The 19,870-nt window shown below is 43.8% G+C and overlaps 1 protein-coding gene across 1 annotated transcript in view; it reads right to left on the bottom strand.

The window, feature by feature from the left end:
• Positions 1 to 13,044, bottom strand: part of chm (CHM Rab escort protein) — a 19,807-nt gene extending 6,763 nt beyond the window's left edge. Inside the window, exons 1-14 of the mRNA XM_056397433.1 lie at positions 12,957 to 13,044; positions 11,713 to 11,779; positions 11,427 to 11,499; positions 11,073 to 11,197; positions 10,704 to 10,819; positions 10,517 to 10,581; positions 10,231 to 10,377; positions 9,903 to 10,019; positions 9,645 to 9,756; positions 9,325 to 9,547; positions 7,136 to 7,213; positions 3,165 to 3,272; positions 2,547 to 2,610; positions 1,854 to 1,950 (exon numbers count right to left, since the gene is read on the bottom strand). Coding sequence (XP_056253408.1) covers positions 1,854 to 1,950; positions 2,547 to 2,610; positions 3,165 to 3,272; positions 7,136 to 7,213; positions 9,325 to 9,547; positions 9,645 to 9,756; positions 9,903 to 10,019; positions 10,231 to 10,377; positions 10,517 to 10,581; positions 10,704 to 10,819; positions 11,073 to 11,197; positions 11,427 to 11,499; positions 11,713 to 11,779; positions 12,957 to 13,008 — 1,444 coding nt within the window. The 5' untranslated portion in view covers positions 13,009 to 13,044. The remainder of the gene's footprint in view (positions 1 to 1,853; positions 1,951 to 2,546; positions 2,611 to 3,164; positions 3,273 to 7,135; positions 7,214 to 9,324; positions 9,548 to 9,644; positions 9,757 to 9,902; positions 10,020 to 10,230; positions 10,378 to 10,516; positions 10,582 to 10,703; positions 10,820 to 11,072; positions 11,198 to 11,426; positions 11,500 to 11,712; positions 11,780 to 12,956) is intronic.
• Positions 13,045 to 19,870: the final 6,826 nt, after the last annotated feature.

Raw genomic sequence — 19,870 nt, 5'->3', positions numbered from 1 at the left:
GGACCTCCTCCAGGACCTCACACACCGTCTAAAGGACCTCACACACCTCCTCCAGGACCTCACACACCGCCTCCAGGACCTCCTCCAGGACCTCACACACCTCCTCCAGGACCTCACACACCGCCTCCAGGACCTCCTCCAGGACCTCACACACCTCCTCCAGGACCTCCTCCAGGACCTCACACACCTCCTCCAGGACCTCACACATCTCCTCCAGGACCTCCTCCAGGACCTCACACACCTCCTCCAGGACCTCCTCCAGGACCTCACACACCTCTCCAGGACCTCCTCCAGGACCTCACACACCGCCTCCAGGACCTCACAACACCTCCTCCAGGACCTCACACACCGCCTCCAGGACCTCCTCCAGGACCTCACACACCTCCTCCAGGACCTCACACACCGCCTCCAGGACCTCCTCCAGGACCTCACACACCTCCTCCAGGACCTCCTCCAGGACCTCACACACCTCCTCCAGGACCTCACACATCTCCTCCAGGACCTCCTCCAGGACCTCACACACCTCCTCCAGGACCTCCTCCAGGACCTCACACACCTCCTCCAGGACCTCACACATCTCCTCCAGGACCTCACACACCTCCTCCAGGACCTCCTCCAGGACCTAACACACCTCCTCCAGGACCTCACACATCTCCTCCAGGACCTCACACACCTCCTCCAGGACCTCCTCCAGGACCTAACACACCTCCTCCAGGACCTCACACACCTCCTCCAGGACCTCCTCCAGGACCTCACACACCTCCTCCAGGACCTCACACATCTCCTCCAGGACCTCACACACCTCCTCCAGGACCTCCTCCAGGACCTAACACACCTCCTCCAGGACCTCCTCCAGGACCTCACACACCTCCTCCAGGACCTCACACACCTCCTCCAGGACCTCACACACCTCCTCTAGGACCTCACACATCTCCTCCAGGACCTAAAACACACCTCCTCCAGGACCTCACACACCTCCTCCAGGACCTCACACACCGCCTCAAGGACCTCACACACCTCCTCCAGGACCTCCTCCAGGACCTCACACACCTCCTCCAGGACCTAACACACCTCCTCCAGGACCTCCTCCAGGACCTCCTCCAGGACCTCACACACCTCCTCCAGGACCTAACACACCTCCTCCAGGACCTCCTCCAGGACCTCACACACCTCCTGCTGGACCTCACACATCTCCTCCAGGACCTCACACACCTCCTCTAGGACCTCACACATCTCCTCCAGGACCTCACACACCTCCTCCAGGACCTCACACATCTCCTCCAGGACCTCACACACCTCCTCCAGGACCTCACACACCTCCTCCAGGACCTCACACACCGCCTCAAGGACCTCACACACCTCCTCCAGGACCTCCTCCAGGACCTCACACACCTCCTTCAATCCAGCAAATAGCAGCTGTAATATTTTTAATCTTATAGGAAGTGAATTTGTTTGATTTAATCATAGTAAGATCAGAATGAAACAATGAGATGATGAACTGAGATAAATGAGACTAAAGATAAAACACTGGAAACAAAGTGATGAAGTGAGATGAGATAAAATGATGATGATAATGAGATTTTAAGAAACATGTGAAACTGGACGAGATGAAATAAGACAGAAAGAAGAAGAAGAAATGAGATGTTATAAAGGTGAATTTGTAAAATCATGAAGATAATTCAACCTTCAGATGAAAGAGAATTCATGTGTATTAGAGCAGATCACAACATTCAAGTACAAAACTGACGAGATTATTAAAGAGAAGAAGAGATGTGGTCACATGGTCAGAGTCATGAGGACGAGACGTGACTGGTCAGTGTCCTCAGGTAACAGTCCAGGTGTGTTTGACTCACAGGTTCCAGGCATGCAGGTCATCGTGGACGGACAGAGCTCCACCATCTTCACTGCCGGAGACCCTGCTGCTATTGGAGGAACCGTTACCATGGAAACCTGAGCAGACAGACAAAAGTCATTAATGAAAAACCTCCTCAGAGTTAAAAAACAGATTAGCCTCATCTTATTACTGAACACTGCAGGCTAACACACACACACACACACACACACACACACACACACACACACCACACACACACACACACACACACACACACACAAGCTCTATGAAACATCATAATTCTCTGACCAAACCTAATTCAATATTTCAATATTATATTATATATATTATATATTAACTCACACCTAATTAGTGTGTGTGTGTGTGTGTGTGTGTGTGTGTGTGTGTGTGTGTGTGTGTGTGTGTGTGTGGTGAACTGTGGGATTTTCTCTCTGTTCAGTAATTGACTCTTTTATTTGACTTTGTCTCTTTTCTTCTACAGTCCTGAAATCTGTCCCATAATGCACTGGGGCTGAAGGACACCGTGACCGCTGACCTCAAACACTAACCAGTTAACTCATCATGTCTAACCAGCTGGTTAATGCTGCTAGTGTTTCACACCTAACTAACACCTGTCAGTCACAGCTGACTGACAGGTGTTAGCCTGTTAGCCGCTAAAGGCTAAACACAATGTATATGGTGAACGACTCACCTGTTGGTCTGAGTCTGAGGGCAGAACGGAGGCGTCGGTGATGAGGATGGCTCTGCTGAGGAACCTGCAGACACACGCTGGTTATTGATCTGTGTCAGCTGATCAATGATCAAACAGAAAACACTGTAAAACTTCCTGGTTCCAGCTGTTAAAACAAGTTCAGAGTCAGGTTCTGATCCAGTGGTCCACAGCTGGCGGCCCACAGTCACTTCCTCTTTAGAGATTTGGTCTAGAAATTTTTTTTTTTTGCAGCAATAATGCTTTATTTTAAGCTCCTGAGCTTTTATTCTGAAAACCTCTGAGAGGAAGTTCCACAGGTTCTGTTTCTTGCTTGACAAACCTCTGACAGTGAACATACGATGTGTGATGAGTAAATGGATTCAGACGTATGACAAACGGATGACACTGTTTCATCTTTATCGTGTTCTTGAATGAGCCTTTGATCATGTTCTGTCAAACAGTGATAGATAAAAAACTGACTTCTGATCAGTTTGGATTCAAACTGCTCCACAGACTCGGGTCCAAGCAGCTCCAGCTGGTTCAGAACATGAAGAGCTGCTGGAACCAAAGAACATCAGCTGGAACCAGCTGGTTCTCCGGAGAGCACAGGGTCCTCACCTGGTGGGTGTGGCCACCTTTTTCCGGTCCCCCGCCACGTAGCTGTCCTCCACCACGAAGTGGCTGCAGCTGATTCGCTGTCCTCTGCTGTCAATCACCGCCTTGCACCTGAAACAGAGGGAGTAGACAAGGCTGTGATGTCATCGATGACCCTGAGGAAGACGCGAACTCCGAGACCAGGTCTGACTCTGACATCATCTCCTTCATCTCTTCTTCATGTCTCAGGTTCTGGGTTCAAGAACTCCAGAGACCAGGAGAACCAGGAGTCCTGAGCCCACAGAGACCTGATCCAGCATCATGGAGTCGGTCTGGATCACATGAAGAGAGACCTGAGGCAGGAATCACCTGACGGGGACCTGAATTCTCTGTTCTATATGTTCTATATGTTCTGTGTTCTATGTTCTATATGTTGTTGAGTTGTGTTCTTACTTTATCACAAATGTTTCCATCAATTCTCAAACAGAAAAATCTGTGATTTCAATCATGGTGACGTTTCATTGGTTAGGGTTAATGACATCATATCCTGTATGATCCATGTCCGACAGAAGCTCAACATTGACTTTCATCTAGTTTTAAGCCACTGACACTTTTTCCACCTCGTTGCTTTCAGCTCGTTATTTGAACCAGATGATTTTAGTCGTCGCACGTCTGGAACTGAAGTTCTCAGAGAAACAAGCTGCGCAGCTCCAGCTGCTGGAGACGTCCTGTCCTCTGGAGACGTCCTGTCCTCTGTCCTCTGGAGACGTCCTGTCCTCTGTCCTCTGGAGACGTCCTGTCCTCTGGAGAGCGTCTGCGAGTCTCTGATGTTTAAAGGTAAACCTGTGTCTACTGGTTTTACTCCCTGGTGTGTTTGTTGTGGAGAGGAGGAGACCTCTGTGGATCATTCAGCTGCTGAAACACTGACACTGAAGGAATCAAACCAGGAGAAGACAACAACTCCCATGATCCCACACTGCTTTATGACATCACCAAACTTAGTCTCTGTCTCTCTCTCAGTGTCTGTCTCTGTCCTCTCTCTGCCCCCTCCCCCCCTTCTGCTGAAACCTATTTTTGGGAATAATGATGCGCAAAAAAGCTCATCCATAACCTCTGACACACACACACACACACACACACACACACACACACAGAATACAGAGCAGCAGGAATAAAGAACATACATGACTTCTACAGAGGTTTGTTATTGTTGTTATTGATCAGCTGATCTGACCCACTCATCGACACAGGTGATCAGGACTCTAACTAATGATGTCATCCTCTCTGATGTCTCTCCAGAGACGGGGTAACCTGCCAACCTGGCTAACAGGCTAATGTCACCATGACAACAGATGATGTGTGTGTGACCTTCTATAGGTGACCTGTGTGCGTATGTGTGTGATAATCAATCATTTAATCAGGGAGCCAACAGGGCAGCAAACAATGATTGAGAGACACTGACAGAGAGAGAGACAGAGAGACAGAGAGAGAGACAGAGAGAGAGAGAGAGACAGAGAGAGAGAGACACACAGAGAGAGAGAGACACAGAGAGACACAGAGAGAGAGAGAGAGAGAGAGAGAGACACAGAGAGAGAGACACAGAGAGAGAGAGAGAGAGAGAGAGAGACACAGAGAGAGAGACACAGAGAGAGAGACACAGAGAGAGAGACACAGAGAGACACAGAGAGAGAGAGAGAGAGAGAGAGAGAGAGAGACACAGAGAGAGAGAGACACACAGAGAGAGAGAGAGAGAGAGACACAGAGAGACACAGAGAGAGAGCAGGGAGGTGTGAAGAGGATCAGAGGTTAAATTATGAGTTCATTTCCTCTCCATAAATTGAATATTTCACTGATCATAAATTACCATCCAATCACTGCTCTTAACAGGAAGGTCACTCTCTCTCCATCACACACACACACGCACACACACACGCACACACACACATGCACGCACACACGCACAGACACACACACACACACACACACACACACACCTTTGTTAGTTACTTGTCTCTTGAATTTCTTCAGTTTTTGTCCTCTAATATCTTTAAATATTCTTCCTAGTTCACAGACACTGAAACAAACACTCCTCCCTCACTCAGTGTGGAGAGATGTGAGACTTTGTGTAAAATAATAGACAATAAACCACTAAAAGCTGTAACTGGCTTGAAAGGTGTGGCTGGTGGCCGTATGAATATACAGTGGGTACGGAAAGTATTCAGACCCCTTTAAATTTTTCAGCCATTTGCTAAAATCAGAAAAGTTCATTTTATTTCTCATTAATGTCACTCAGCATCTTGACAGAAAAAACAGAAATGTAGAAATTTTTGCAAATTTATTAAAAAAGAAAAAGTGAAATATCACATGGTCATAAGTATTCAGACCCTTTGCTGTGACTCATATTTAACTCACATGCTGTCCATTTCTTCTGATCCTCCTTGAGATGGTTCTACTCCTTCATTGGAGTCCAGCTGTGTTTAATTAAACTGATTGGACTTGATTAGGAAAGGCACACACCTGTCTATATAAGACCTTACAGTGCATGTCAGAGCAAATGAGAATCATGAGGTCGAAGGAGCTGCCCAAGAAGCTCAGAGACAGTATCGTGTCAAGGCACAGATCTGGCCAAGGTTACAAAACAATTTCTGCAGCACTCAAGGTTCCTAAGAGCCGATGGCCTCCATAATCCTTAAATGGAAGAAGGTCAGGATGACCAGAACTCTTCCTAGACCTGGCCGTCCAGCCAAACTGAGCAATCGTGGGAGAAGAGCCTTGGTGAGAGGTAAAGAAGAACCCAAAGATCACTGTGGCTGAGCTCCAGAGATGCAGCAGGGAGATGGGAGAAAGTTCCTCCACCAGTCGGGGCTTTATGGCAGAGTGGCCCGACAGAAGCTTCTCCTCAGTGAATATGAAAGCCGCATAGAGTTTGCCAAAAAACACATGAAGGACTCCCAGACCTTCCAACAAGACAATGACCCGCACACAGCTAAAATAACAAAGGAGGGGCGTCGGAACAACTCTGTGACCATTCTTGACTGGCCCAGCCAGAGCCCTGACCTAAACCCAACTGAGCATCTCTGGAGAGACCTGAAAATGTCTGTCCACCATCAGAACTGACAGAACTGGATCTGCAAGGAAGACTGGCAGAGGATCCCAAATCCAGGTGTGAAAAACTTGTTGCATCATTCCCAAGAAGACTCATGGCTGTACCAGCTCAAAAGGTGCTTCTACTCAATACTGAGCAAAGGGTCTGAATACTTATGACCATGTGATATTTCACTTTTTCTTTTTTAATAAATTTGCAAATATTTCTACATTTCTGTTTTTTTCTGTCAAGATGCTGAGTGACATTAATGAGAAATAAAATGAACTTTTGATTTTAGTAAATGGCTGAGTACTGCAGTAAGTAGTACTGTGAGTACTGCAGTGAGTAGTACTGTGAGTACTGCAGTGAGTAGTACTGTGAGTACTGCAGTGAGTAGTTCTCTGAGTACTGCAGTTAGGAGTACTGTGAGTACTGCAGTGAGTTGTTCTCTAAGTACTGCAGTGAGTTGTTCTCTGAGTACTGCAGTGAGGAGTATTCTGAGTAGTGCAGTGAGTAGTACTGTGAGTACTGCAGTGAGTAGTTCTCTGAGTACTGCAGTGAGTAGTACTGTGAGTACTGCAGTGAGTAGTACTGTGAGTACTGCAGTGAGTAATACTGTGAGTACTGCAGTGAGTAGTTCTCTGAGTACTGCAGTGAGTAGTACTGTGAGTACTGCAGTGAGTAGTACTGTGAGTACTGCAGTGAGTAGTTCTCTGAGTACTGCAGTTAGGAGTACTGTGAGTACTGCAGTGAGTTGTTCTCTAAGTACTGCAGTGAGTAGTACTGTGAGTACTGCAGTGAGTAGTACTGTGAGTACTGCAGTGAGTAGTTCTCTGAGTACTGCAGTGAGGAGTATTCTGAGTAGTGCAGTGAGTAGTACTGTGAGTACTGCAGTGAGTAGTACTGGTACCTGTTGGTGTCCTTGTCGACCAGCAGACAGTGGACCGAGTGTCTCAGACAGTAGATTCCTCCAAACACAGCACACATCCTGAAACACACAGCACCAGGTGAGTCACAGGTATTATCCAATCAGCACAGAGGAACCACGACAAACATCTACAGGTGAACTGAGTACGTGTTAATAAGAGTCAAAGGCTCAACACCGGAGGTCAGGTGTCCACATACTTTTGTCCACATGTGTGTGTCTGAGGCAGCTTTATTAAAGAAGAGGGGTTTGAGGGCATGTTTACTTGATTGACAGGTGTGTCAGCTAATCACAGTTAGCTGTGCTTCTCTCTCTCATCAGCCTCTACCCCCCCACCCCCTTTAATTAATAACATAATCAAATTACAGCTCACTTCATAAATCAAAGTCTGTCTCACATTAAACAGTCTCTACTCTCACACACACACACTCACACACACACACACACACACACACACACACACACACACACACACACACACACACACACACACACACACACACACACACACACACCGACCTTTTCCCCTGCAGCTTTAACAGACTTTCATTCTCGCACACATTAAATGTTCAGCAATCCGTCTGTCATCATGTGTTAATAACTGTGTGTGTGTGTGTGTGTGTGTGTGTGTGTGTGTCCTTGATTAAAAGAAAACAAAGCATTAACTGTGGAGTTGCAGGAAAATTACAGCACACACACAAACATCAAGCGTGTGTGTTTAAGATCTGAATAAGAACGATGACCTAAAGAGAAATGTGACTTTTATATAAACAAATAAAAAGGTGAGTTTCTGAATAAAATTGTTTTTCTTCATAAAGTTTTTGACTAATAAAAGTAAAGAAATAAAATAAAAAACCTTGTCAGTAAAAACAGTTGTGCTGAAGTTATGACTTTACATCAGAGTGAAAGTGTGTGTTCAGACTCTGAGACGATCTGGATTAAAGATTATGAGTCATGAGACAACCGTTCACCAGCTTCATAAACTAAATATTAACTATATCTATAACTAGTTTAACTGACTAGTATTTCTGCTGCAGACTAGTTTTAATGTTTATTCACAGTCGACCTGATAGTTCAGGTTATCAGACGTTGTGTGAGGTAGTTACTACAGACTATAAATAAGGATGGACGCCACAGGTTTCTGAAGCTCAGAGTGAGCTGCTCCACCGTCGCCATCTTGGCAGTTTCTGACTCCTCCCCCTAACTCCCAGCTAATCTAAATATGGGCAAAGAGGAGCATATACTCACCCACCTGTCACTCAAAGAGGCCACGCCCTCAATCCACCATTACTTTAGTCCTTAATAAAATGTAAACAGGTGAGTTCTATAAACAGGTGAGTTATATAAACAGGTGAGTTATATAAACAGGTGTCATGAAGGAGGAAATTAGCTCCAGACACCAAAACAGTTTTTGTACCAGGCTGTAAACATGTTTATTTCTGCTGTAAAGTTGGACATTTTAACATGGGAGTCTATGGGGACTGACTCACTGTTGGAGCCAGACTCTAGTGGTCGTTAGAGGAACTGCAGCTGCTGGTTCTTCACTGTTAAAGTTTCTCACCTGCTTTACTTCTGTATTACTACACTCTACACCTGCACTGCAGTGCACTGACAGTGACGATATTCAGTGTGAACTCACATTGTTTCTTTAAGTGGATCCAACATGTTTTTATTCCACTGACCGTCTGTACCTACACTGATCAACTGCAGGTGACACTGAGCACAGGTAACTACCTCACACAACCCCGTGTCTGATATGTTTGTGTGATGAGCAGTAATATCCGCTGAAGATCATCTAATATGTAAATGAGCTGAGCCCTGGGCGACACCCTCCTCATTAATATTCACATGCTGCTCTAATGAGACAGCAGCGTCACCATGACAACCAGCTGATTGTCTCTGGAGAACTTAAAGACCACAGGAGTCAGACAGAGCTGACAATACACTGAGGTATAAATCTACTATCTAGTAATAATAGTAATGCACACAGGCGTACTAATACTACTACTACTACTACTAGTATCCATTCATGTGGTACTTAGTACACAGCAGTAGTACTGGTATTAGTAACAGTAGTAGTGACAGTGGTAGAGGCAATATTAGTATCATTACGATTGACAGACAGACAGGTAAGACAGGTATACAGACAGGTAGACAGACAGACAGGTTCTTACCTACAGAAACACTGTGGTATCTCTCCAAGGCCATAAACAGGAAACAGAAAAGGCGTGTTGCCGTAGCGACCTAGGCAGCGCAGGAAGTGACGTGTGGAGGTAAGCCCCACCTCTGTGGGTGTGTCCTCTGTCACCATGGCAATGGAGTGAAGCAGGAAGTGCTGCAGGTTGTCTCCCAGCTGCTGGTCACGCAGGTACTCCAAATATGGCCGACCGTTATAGGCTGGTAGGAAGAGGTAGATACAGTACTACATTACCCACAATGCCCTGATGGTAAGAAGGTGGTTGATGTCAGCAGGTAGACAGGAGAGATGTCTCACCTTGCTGCTCCTCCGTCTCCTCCAAACAGGAAGTGAGGAAACGCATCAACTTCCTCTTCTCCACCACAGACAGCTGACGACTCGCAAACACATCAGCTCGACTGCAGGGCACCTGAGAGACAGACAGGTAAACAGACAGACAGGTAACACATCAGCTCGACTGAGGGGCACCTGAGAGACAGACAGGTAACACATCAGCTTGACTGAAGGGCACCTGACACAAAGAGACAGACAGGTAAACAGACAGTTTGTACACACCTGTTCCACGTTGCCGTGGCGATAGGTGAGTATCCTGGTGACATTCTTGAACTCTGCATAGCGACTGACGTTTGATTTGATGAGCAGATCGACCAATGAGCCGCGAGAATACATCAGCTGGAGCAGAAGAAGAAGAATTGTAAAGTTATGGTTGTCATGGAAACTGACAGAAACTGTGTCGACTGCTTTTGAATCATTTAACAACTTCACCAACCAATGAGATGGCAGTCAGTCACAGCGAGCGATACAATTGGCTGGAGCCAGAATGTTGAGACAGAAACACAAATAGGCCGTTGCTAGGTTACGTTTTGATAAACTATTCTGTTACCTTGGAGACGAGGTCGATGTTGAACCTGCGTCCTTCCTTCACCAGCTGAGCGTAGCTGATCTTCTTCCTGGTTGCCTCTGATTGGCTCTGAGCTGTAGAAGGGCATGGCTTGTCTGCCTTTGGCTCCTCCCCCTCTAAGTGACTAGCCTGTGATTGGACGAAACATCTGTTCTGATTAGCGATCATACAGAGCTGTTACAGCACAGTTATTAATCAATTAACAATAAATGATAGAGCCTCTGATTGGTCAGAATATCTCATCCAATCACTGAGCCTCCCTCCTCACCTGCCCCGTCTCCTCTTCATCAGCTGATTCCTCTGGTTTCTCTTTCGTTTCTTCGTCCTTTGAATCTGGAAGAAAAACAAGAACTGATTCTCCTCCTGTGGATCCGGATCTTGATCCAGGATTTAAGACACTGAAGTGTTTCAGTGACAAATCAATATTTACTATTGATAACTGATCAGAATCAAACCTGCAGTTTCTGTCTCTGGTGTTTCTTTAATAGCATCTTCATCATCAGCTGCTGTTTCTTCTTCTGTGGTGTTTGGGGGATCGGGACTCTGAGCTTCCTCCTCCTCATCTTCCTCACTGGAAACAAACACACCTGCAGGTCACTCATGAGGACAGGATCAAAAACTGAGATATGAAGAGATAAAATGATGAACAGTCTGAATCTCTATCAGTCACATGACAACACTTCCTGCACAAGACATTTCACATTAAAAGCCTTTCAAAACCTTCAAACTTTTACCTGTGAGAGAAAAAAATACTGAATCTAAACACATCAATCAATCATCAATAATAAACAATACATGTCTCTTGCGCTGACTTGGCAGTTTACCTTTTGTAACAAAACACTTGCAGGTTACTGATGGAGGCGGAGTCAGAGGTAGACAGGTAAATTAGCTCCTCCCCTTCCCGCAACAGGCTCGACCAATCCTGGACCTCCTCAGGCTGAGACTCCTCCTACAAAAACAGACAAACAGACACACACACTACAACAATCACTGATGGATTTACACTGTCCATCTGATCAATAATCAGATCAATAATCTGATCAACCCTCAGAGAGTCACTTAACACCACAACACATCCTCCTTCCTGTCAGCAGCAGTAAATCCTCCATATTTGTAGTTTTTCTGCAGGAACATGGAGCAGAGCTCATCAGCCAATCAGAGCACAGCGTTGTACTCACATGGTGCTGCTGTATCCAGGTGAGCAAGCCGTTAAAGGTGAAGCTGGCCCAGTTCGCTGCATAATAACTCTTCCTGAAAACACACACAGGAAGCTGTCACTTCATCCTGAAGAGACACCTTTCACAATAAAAGCCTGACAGAAACACAAACTGCTGCAGGTATAGTTATCATTTATTTTATTTTCATATTAGCTTGAATTTTAAACTCTCCATTGATCAGAGACTCACACACTCATCACTTTATGACTTATTAATTATCAATAATAGCTTCAGTATCAGGACTGACCTGTCGAGGTGGAGAACCCTCTGTCCGACTCTGGAACAGGCTGCTGCTACCACCGACTCAGCAAGACCTGCACAAACAATCAATACAGTCTATCATCAACAATCTATAGTCTGTTATCAATAATCTATAGAGTGGAACTGGGCAGTATATCGGGATGTTTTATAAGATATACTGTAAGTTGAAACAAACTTGTTCATATTGTCATAGTTTGATGTTGTAACCAACCATCAACCTCCAGACTGTAACATAACCTGCATACAAGCCCCGCCCCCAGTGTGTACAAACCATCAGTTACAAACTCACACTGTGAAATCACTGGTTGATGTAATCAACATCAGACTGTTTATATACTGTATGAACGGGTAGACACACTGTACAGGACCACCTGTCGTGTATAAAGTCACTTATCACACCTGGCTCCACCTGTTTCCTGCAGGCTGACTCATATGTACACAATGTTTGTTGTTCCTACGTGTGTATGTTTTATGTGTACACAACAGTCATATGTTTACTTTTATATATTTCTGCTCAGCTTTAAATTCATTGTTTACATGAACACACAATAAAGCTGATTCTGACACACACACACACACACACACACACACACACACACACTCTCTGTGCTGATTCATGACAGCCAGATAAACACAGTTAGCATCAGTTAGCTTGCTATAAACGTCTTCACACCGATACTAAATCTCTCCTGAACTGAAGCTTCAGTGATGTTCTTCACTTTTACGTCACTTTGGATAAAAGTGTCTGATAAATGAGTAAATGTAAATGATGCTAACGTCTAGTGTCATGCTAGCATCACGTGACGGCAGCTGTCATTAGCATGTTAGCAGCACGACGGGCTAACAGTAGTGTCAGTCCACAGCTCTGAGCGGCAAAGAAACATGAAGGATGAAACTCCCGGTGCTACCGTTAGCAGCAGAGACAGCTCCGTTAACAAGCTGCTAACATGTCAGCAGCTTGTTAACGGACTGATGTCCGGTAACACTTTAATTATGTTTTTCCCGGAGCTAACACCGCAGCCGGGGCGTTAGCTGCTAACAACTGTCACTGAGAATGAATGGGCCGTTAGCCGCTAGCTAACGCCCCGGCTACCCCCAGCCTGTGTCCCGGTTCGTACCGGTTTAAAACGGGATTCCGGGACCTTTTGATCCGAGCCGTTATCAGAGGCACGTTCACACACACACACGAACCGGGTCAGAGCACGTAACAACAGCCAGGAGTTGGTTTACCTGTGCCCAGAATGACAACGTCAAATTCAGAAGGCAGATCCTCGGCAGCCATGTTGTTAGCAGGGAAACACAGTCACGTGACCGTTAGTAACTGATCAGTCAATAATGATGTAATAATCATGTATCAAATACATATACATTCATTCATATTAAATATTAATTGTTAATACTTTAATGTCTTTTCTGTTTTATTGTTCGTTTACAAAAATAAATAAACAAATATTAGTTTATATCGTGACCAAAGGCTACGTTCACTGGTGAAGTCTGTCATCTAATCTGTGACGTCATAACCACATCTCACAGCTACAGTCAGATCATCACTTGTATAAAATATACACATATGTAATATATGTACATATTAAATAAAAACATGTAAAAAACTATACATAAAACCTATAAGATTTTGGAGCAATTCGGTGACATACTTTACATGTTACACAAATATATCCCACAGCCTGTCATTATATGTTTTTATAAACAGTAGAGTCTAAAAGTCTGAGAATGTGAAGGTGGACATTAAATTTAAAATTAATTATAAAATCATGCATAAACATATAGGTTTTTTTCACATGTATGTTATTTTAATAAACTTGCATTAATAGATTAAATATATATTGTTAAAATACATGGCTGCAACATGTTTTACCATGTAAAAATTAATCATAGATATTTTTAATATTTATACATATACAAATTTTACTGTGGGTATTTCATATGTATTATAATCATATATCTTCATATATCAGAGGATGTATATATCCAGAGTCATATAAAATATTGCTATGAAGTCTTGAGTAATGGCTAAAAAGTGTTTTGTGAGGTCACACTGACCTTGACCATTGACCAAAAATCTAATCAGTTCCTCCTTGAGTCCAGGTGAATGCTTTTACCAAATATGAAGAAATTCTTTCAAGGTGTTCCTGAGATATTGTGCTCACGCGAATGAGACGGACCAATGGATGGACAACCCGAAAACAAAATGGCTGCCGGTCTGACTGTCACCGGCGTGGAGGAATAAAAACTAACTAAACTAAACTAAAACTGAATAAATATTTGAATAAGACATCAGGTCAGAAACTTTTTCTTAAACACAAATGTTTCTTCTCTCGTCCGTCCAATCTGTTTTCTCATCAGACGGGTCTTTGTCTCCTGTTTGGATTCTGATTAGTGTCATTTATGTAACAGTGTCTGAGTGTTGTTTAATTCAGATCTGATGTGGAACAACATGTGGTTTGTAAACAGATTATTTATGTATGTTGTCTAATTAATGTCCAACTGTTTGTTTCATACAAAGTGCAGTTTGTTTGGTCTCATCAGGAAATAAAGTTAGAGCCATGTTGTTTTAGGCACAGCTCCATCTCCTGTCCTCACTCTTAAGTAAATTATCAAATAAACTCAGGAACAACGTCTGAAAATTCACAAGAGTAGGATATTTATTCTTGCAGCAAGGGAACAAGTTACACACATGAGCTTGCAGTGCAAATGTTCAAAGAATACAAGATTCAGACAGGATTCATACACAGAACATATGAGAGTGACCTCACATCTTTGCTGATATGAGATTAGATTAGATTAGATTAACTTTATTAATCCCACAACTGGGAAATTCATTTACCACAGCAGAAAATAAACATCTATAGAATAAACGTCTATGGAAATATACATCAAAAATACACTAATAAATACAATATACACAATACACACGATATGTACATGAAAAAGTGCCAGTTTGCACATGGTCAGGAAGAGCAGGAGTTGTGGAGTCTGACAGCTGCTGGAATGAAGGACCTGAGGAATCTCTCCTTCTTACAGCGAGGATGTAAAAGTCTGCTGCTGAAGAAGCTACTCAGAGACCCTACAGTGTCATGCAGAGGGTGGGATTTATTGTTCATGATGGATGTCAGCTTAGCTAACATCCTCCTGTCACCTACTTCCTCAATGGAGTCTAGGGGGCAGCCCAGGACAGAGTGTTTTCAGTGTTTTTATGAGAGACCTTATAATTGCCTAATTCTGTGCATTTATTCTGTGACAAAACCACAGGTTGCAGGAAGCTGTATAGATGCACTTGATGTGCTGGCCTGAACAGAGGAAACAGGTTACACCAACCTCTCCTCAAATGTGTAGTTATGGCAACAGCTGCAAGCAGTGCAAAAATGATAACAACAAATGCACTCAATTATGTGTAAGTTGGGTTGTCAATAGCTTGTAAATGCTGCAAATAGCTCATTATATGTGCAAGATGCAAAAAATGTGTATTACAGACTATATACCCTTGGACATATCCCCTTAACTCTGCGCTTATCTAGATATTCTACAGGCACTGTATCTGTAAACATGATATAAACGTTCAAACGAACATCATAAGGCATGACTCTCAATACTAACTTTCACAGCTCTAATAAACAAGCCCAGAGACCTATGCTAATCACTACAGAGCCTATTTAGTCTGAATTTTACCGGCTTGACTTTACAGACAGCTAAAACGCATTTCAAGTGTGATATAGTTAGCAGGGTGGCTAATCAAGTTAGCTAATCAATGTCACACAGCGATACCAAGCAGAAGAATTGCATACAATCTGTACCCGGCTATACCCGGCTGTGTGGACGAGGCTAAACGTTAGCCACATTAGCTGCCATGCTAACAACACACGCAACAGTGTGTACATACAGTAAAGCAACATAAAATGGTAAAACTTACAGCTCCAAAGTCTGAAGTTGGGTCTCGGACAGTCGGTGCTGATCCATGTTTTATAATCCCGCATTGTACTGGCCCTCATTGAGAAAGCAGTCCGACGTGAAATGGTTAGCCCGCTACAACTCCTAAAGTGTCCATCAAAAATCAAATAAAACAAATCCACTGGGTCTTCAGATCCTCAGGCGTAGGGGATAAAAAGACTTCTGTGCTGGTTTGTACAGTCAACAACCGAGCAACTAGCATCGCTCGTACCTGCGACACAGTTTTACCGGAGCCGTGATGGGAGGGAATAAACGATAGCGGCTGCAAGGCGGACTCAGAAGGCGGAACACACACCTAGCTCGGGGAGTGTCACCCACCTGGGGGGAGGTGTCCTCTCCCTTCATGACGACATCAAGGGAAAATCTCCAATTGGCCTGTGTGAGCACACATTTTCTGAAAGGTGGAGAAAGCAAAAGACGGAGAGGATGGACTTTTCTCATGTTGGGGGGTTTGTAGACAGGCCGGGGACACATACTACTGATAGAAAACCATGGAAAAGTGCATTGTGCATAATATGTCCCCTTTAATGGATTTTGCCTATGATGTGGTCTAAATGATGGTTTTGATGTTATGGAGACTGGTGCTACCCCTTTAATTAATCCCACATCTGCCTTCCCTTGTGTCCATAATTTGGATGGAGCTTCTTTTAACAGCTGTTCTTCTTTTTCTGTTAACACATACATTTCTCATGTTCTTGATGTTGATTCATTTAAATGTGTGTTAGGTCTGGCGTTGGTTACCCAGTTCAGTTTCTGGCTGTATGCTCTCAGACTGGGGGAGTATTAGATATTTTTACTTACATCTTCCCAATCTGAGGTTTCTTCACACTCTGTCACAAATGTCCCCAAATCTTACCAACGTTTTCTTTTTGTCTTTGATACAGACACATGTGGCTGAGAGGAAACTATACAGTTTTCTCATTTGTGGAGTTAGATTACATGCTGCTCCGCAAAATCCTGTTTCCTCCCAATAAAGGTTTGTCAGGGTCAGTTTTGTTTGAGCCATTTTGTAAAACTGTTTCTCATAGTCAGGATTTGGTCCTGTGGTGTGTTTATAACACATGGTGCAATGTAACTCAGCTGGTTTTATAAAGTCTGCTGTTGGAGGAGCACATGATTTTTCTTTTTCTGTTAGAGGAGATGTAACTGAGCTTGGGCCTGTACCTGTTAGATCTAGGCTGTACCAGTAATGTGGTGGTTTTACACTCTGTAAAACTAATGTCTGCACGTTTAACCCTGCGCTGTGCAACTAACCCACCATCACAGGGTGCTACTGCTACGTCTAATTCTGCCAGTAAGTCTCTTCCCAATAGGTTCACTGGACAGATGTGAGACAGGACTAATTTAATCTGTGTTTGCTTATTTGTTTCCGGGTCTGTCACCGGTGTTGTTTGTGATAAAACTTCTTTATGAACTTTTCCATCTGCTGATTTTACATAGATGACGTCGGAGGATCTCATTATGTCTGGTACATGGTCAGGATGTGCTACAGATCGTGAAGCTCCGGTGTCACAGAGAAAAGTTACCTCACTTCCTCCAATTATTAGAGTAACTTCTGGTTTTATTTCCTGATTTAACATTAAATCAATATGTTGTAAGTTCAGTACTTCACTGTCTTCTCCTGCCCTCTCTGTTTCTGTGTGTGGTCATGCTGTCCAGTCACCACCATTTCCCCCTCCTCCCCCCTCGAGGTCGGTCTTTTCTTTCTTTGCAGCTACGTGCCCAGTGGCCCTGCCTACCACAGATGTAACAGGCGTCCCCGTCACCCTGCGGCCGTCCACGCCCTCTTCCTCGTCCACCAGCTCTTCCTCCCCGGCTCCGCCCTCTTCCTCGTTCTGTCTGAAAGTACACCGTCTCTCCTCCCTCATCAGTAAAGCTTTTTCTTATCTTTAAAATGACTTTCCGCATGTTTACAATGTTCTCGAACACTAGTCAAGCGTCCAGTACGATAATTTATCACGTGTTTCATTACGAAGCCACTGATTTGAGGTTGGACTCCACTGAGGAGAGCATTTTTTATCTGTTGTTCATATCTTCTTCTTAGATCTCTCCCTTCATCCACTCTCTGCATTACTGTGGTAACTGTGGGTGCAGCTGCCGGTGGTGGAGGAGCTGTTTTACACTCCCCTCCAAAAGTATTGGAACAATGAGGCCAGTTCCTTTACTTTTGCTGTAGACTGAAAACATTTGGGTTTGACATCAAAAGATGAATATGAGACAAGAGATCAACATTTGAGCTTTTATTTCCAGGTGTTTACATCTGGATCTGATACACAACTTAGCAGATAGCATTATTTGTAACAGAACACCAAATTCTTAGGTGAGCAAAAGTATTGGAACAGATAGACTTAAAATAGATTAAAGTGAATAAGACTTAATATTTAGTTGCAATAACGGCATCAAGCCTGTGACCCACTGACATCACCAAACTGTTGATTCTTCTTCTGTGATGCTTTTCCAGACTTTCACCGCAGCCTCTTTCAGATGTTGTTTGTTTTGGGGGGTTACTCCCTTCAGTCTCTTCTTCAGCAGGTAAAATGCTCTGTAGGGTTTAAGTCTGGAGATTGACTTGGCCAGTCTAAAACCTTCCACTTCTTGCCCCTGATGAACTCCTTTGCAGTGCATTTTGGGTCATTATCTCAGTTTGGTTGCATCTTTCTTTAAATTGGCAGACAAAATGTTTCTGTAGACTTCTGAGTTCATTTTGCTGCTGCCATCATGTGTTACATCATCAATGAAGACTAATGAGCCCGTCCCAGAAGAAGCCATGACATCACCTCCACCGTGTTTCACAGACGAGCTTGTATGTTTGGGATCATGAGCAGATCCTTTCTTTCTCCAAACTTTAGCCTTTCCATCACTTTGGTGAAGGTTCATCTTTGTCTCATCAGTCCATAAAACTTTGTCCCAGAAGTTTTGAGGCTCGTCTCTGTACTTTGTAGCAAATTCCAGCCTGGCCTTCTTATTCTTCTTGCTAATGAGTGGTTTGTATCTTCTGGTGTAGCCTCTGTTCTGTTGTTCATGAAGTCTTCTGCAAACAGTAGATTCTGATTCCTTCACTCCTGCCCTCTGGAGGTTGTTGCTGATGTCACTAACAGTTGTTTTAGGGTCTTTCTTTACAGCTCTCACAATGTTTCTGTCCTCAACTTCTGCTGTTTTCCTCGGTCTACCCGTTCGATCACTGTTACTTAGTACACCAGTGCTTTCTTTCTTCTTCAGGACATTCATAATGGTCGTACTGGCTACGGCCAATGTTTGTGCAACGGCTCTGATTGATTTTCCATCTTCTCTCAGCTTCACCCAGAGACAGCTCTCTGGTTTTCATGTTGGTTACACCTCTAACTATAAATGCTATATATAAAAACTATAAAATCCCAATCTGAAACTGAGCGTAGACATTCAGTGCTATTTATTGTTTGAATAATCAGTGTAATAGGACACACCTGGGCAACAATACACACCTGTCAGTCACATGTTCCAATACTTTTGCTCACATGAAAAATGGGTGTGTTCAAAATAAAAGGTGCTATCTTCTAAGGTGGTTATCAGATCCAGATGTAAACACCTGGAAATAAAAGCTGAAATGTTGATCTCTAGTCTCATATTCATCTTTTGATGTTAAACCCAAATGTTTCCAGTCTGCAGCAAAAACAAAGGAACTGGCCTCATTGTTCCAATACTTTTGGAGGGGAGTGTACCTGTTCTACCTGTCTTAAGTCAGAGTATCCTGCAGATCATGTCTGCCTCTGGTCCGGGTCGGGTGGAGGATCTGGTTCTGGTCCCAATGTAATGTCTGCTCTGTGGCTTCCTCTCACTACGACATTGTCATCTTCTCTGTCGGTCAAAGTCGTTACTTCAGTCTTTGTCTCTGTCTTTTTCTCTTCTTTACCCTTTTTTATTCCTTCGTGCCTTTTCCTGGATTCTGCTAACCAGTTTCTTGCTTTTCTAAGACCCTCATTTTTACTCTTTTTAGGTTTTCCCTTAGTTTTTTCTTCTATTCTCTTCACTAACTCCTGACAGTCACTTGTTACTAGTTTACAGTGATCCTGGCCCCTTGTGAACATTCATTTGAGGTCAGGTTTCCCCTCTCTGTTACTCATCAAGACACCTCATTTTCAGAAAATATTCTATCAAATCCCCGTTGCAACTTTTTTTTTTTTTTTTTACTTTTATATATT

The sequence above is a fragment of the Seriola aureovittata genome, chromosome 15, assembly GCF_021018895.1.
Source record: "Seriola aureovittata isolate HTS-2021-v1 ecotype China chromosome 15, ASM2101889v1, whole genome shotgun sequence".
NCBI classification, from domain to species: Eukaryota; Metazoa; Chordata; class Actinopteri; order Carangiformes; family Carangidae; genus Seriola; species Seriola aureovittata.
The sequence above is the reverse complement of the archived record's forward strand: the minus strand, read 5'-3'. Positions and strand labels throughout refer to the sequence as shown.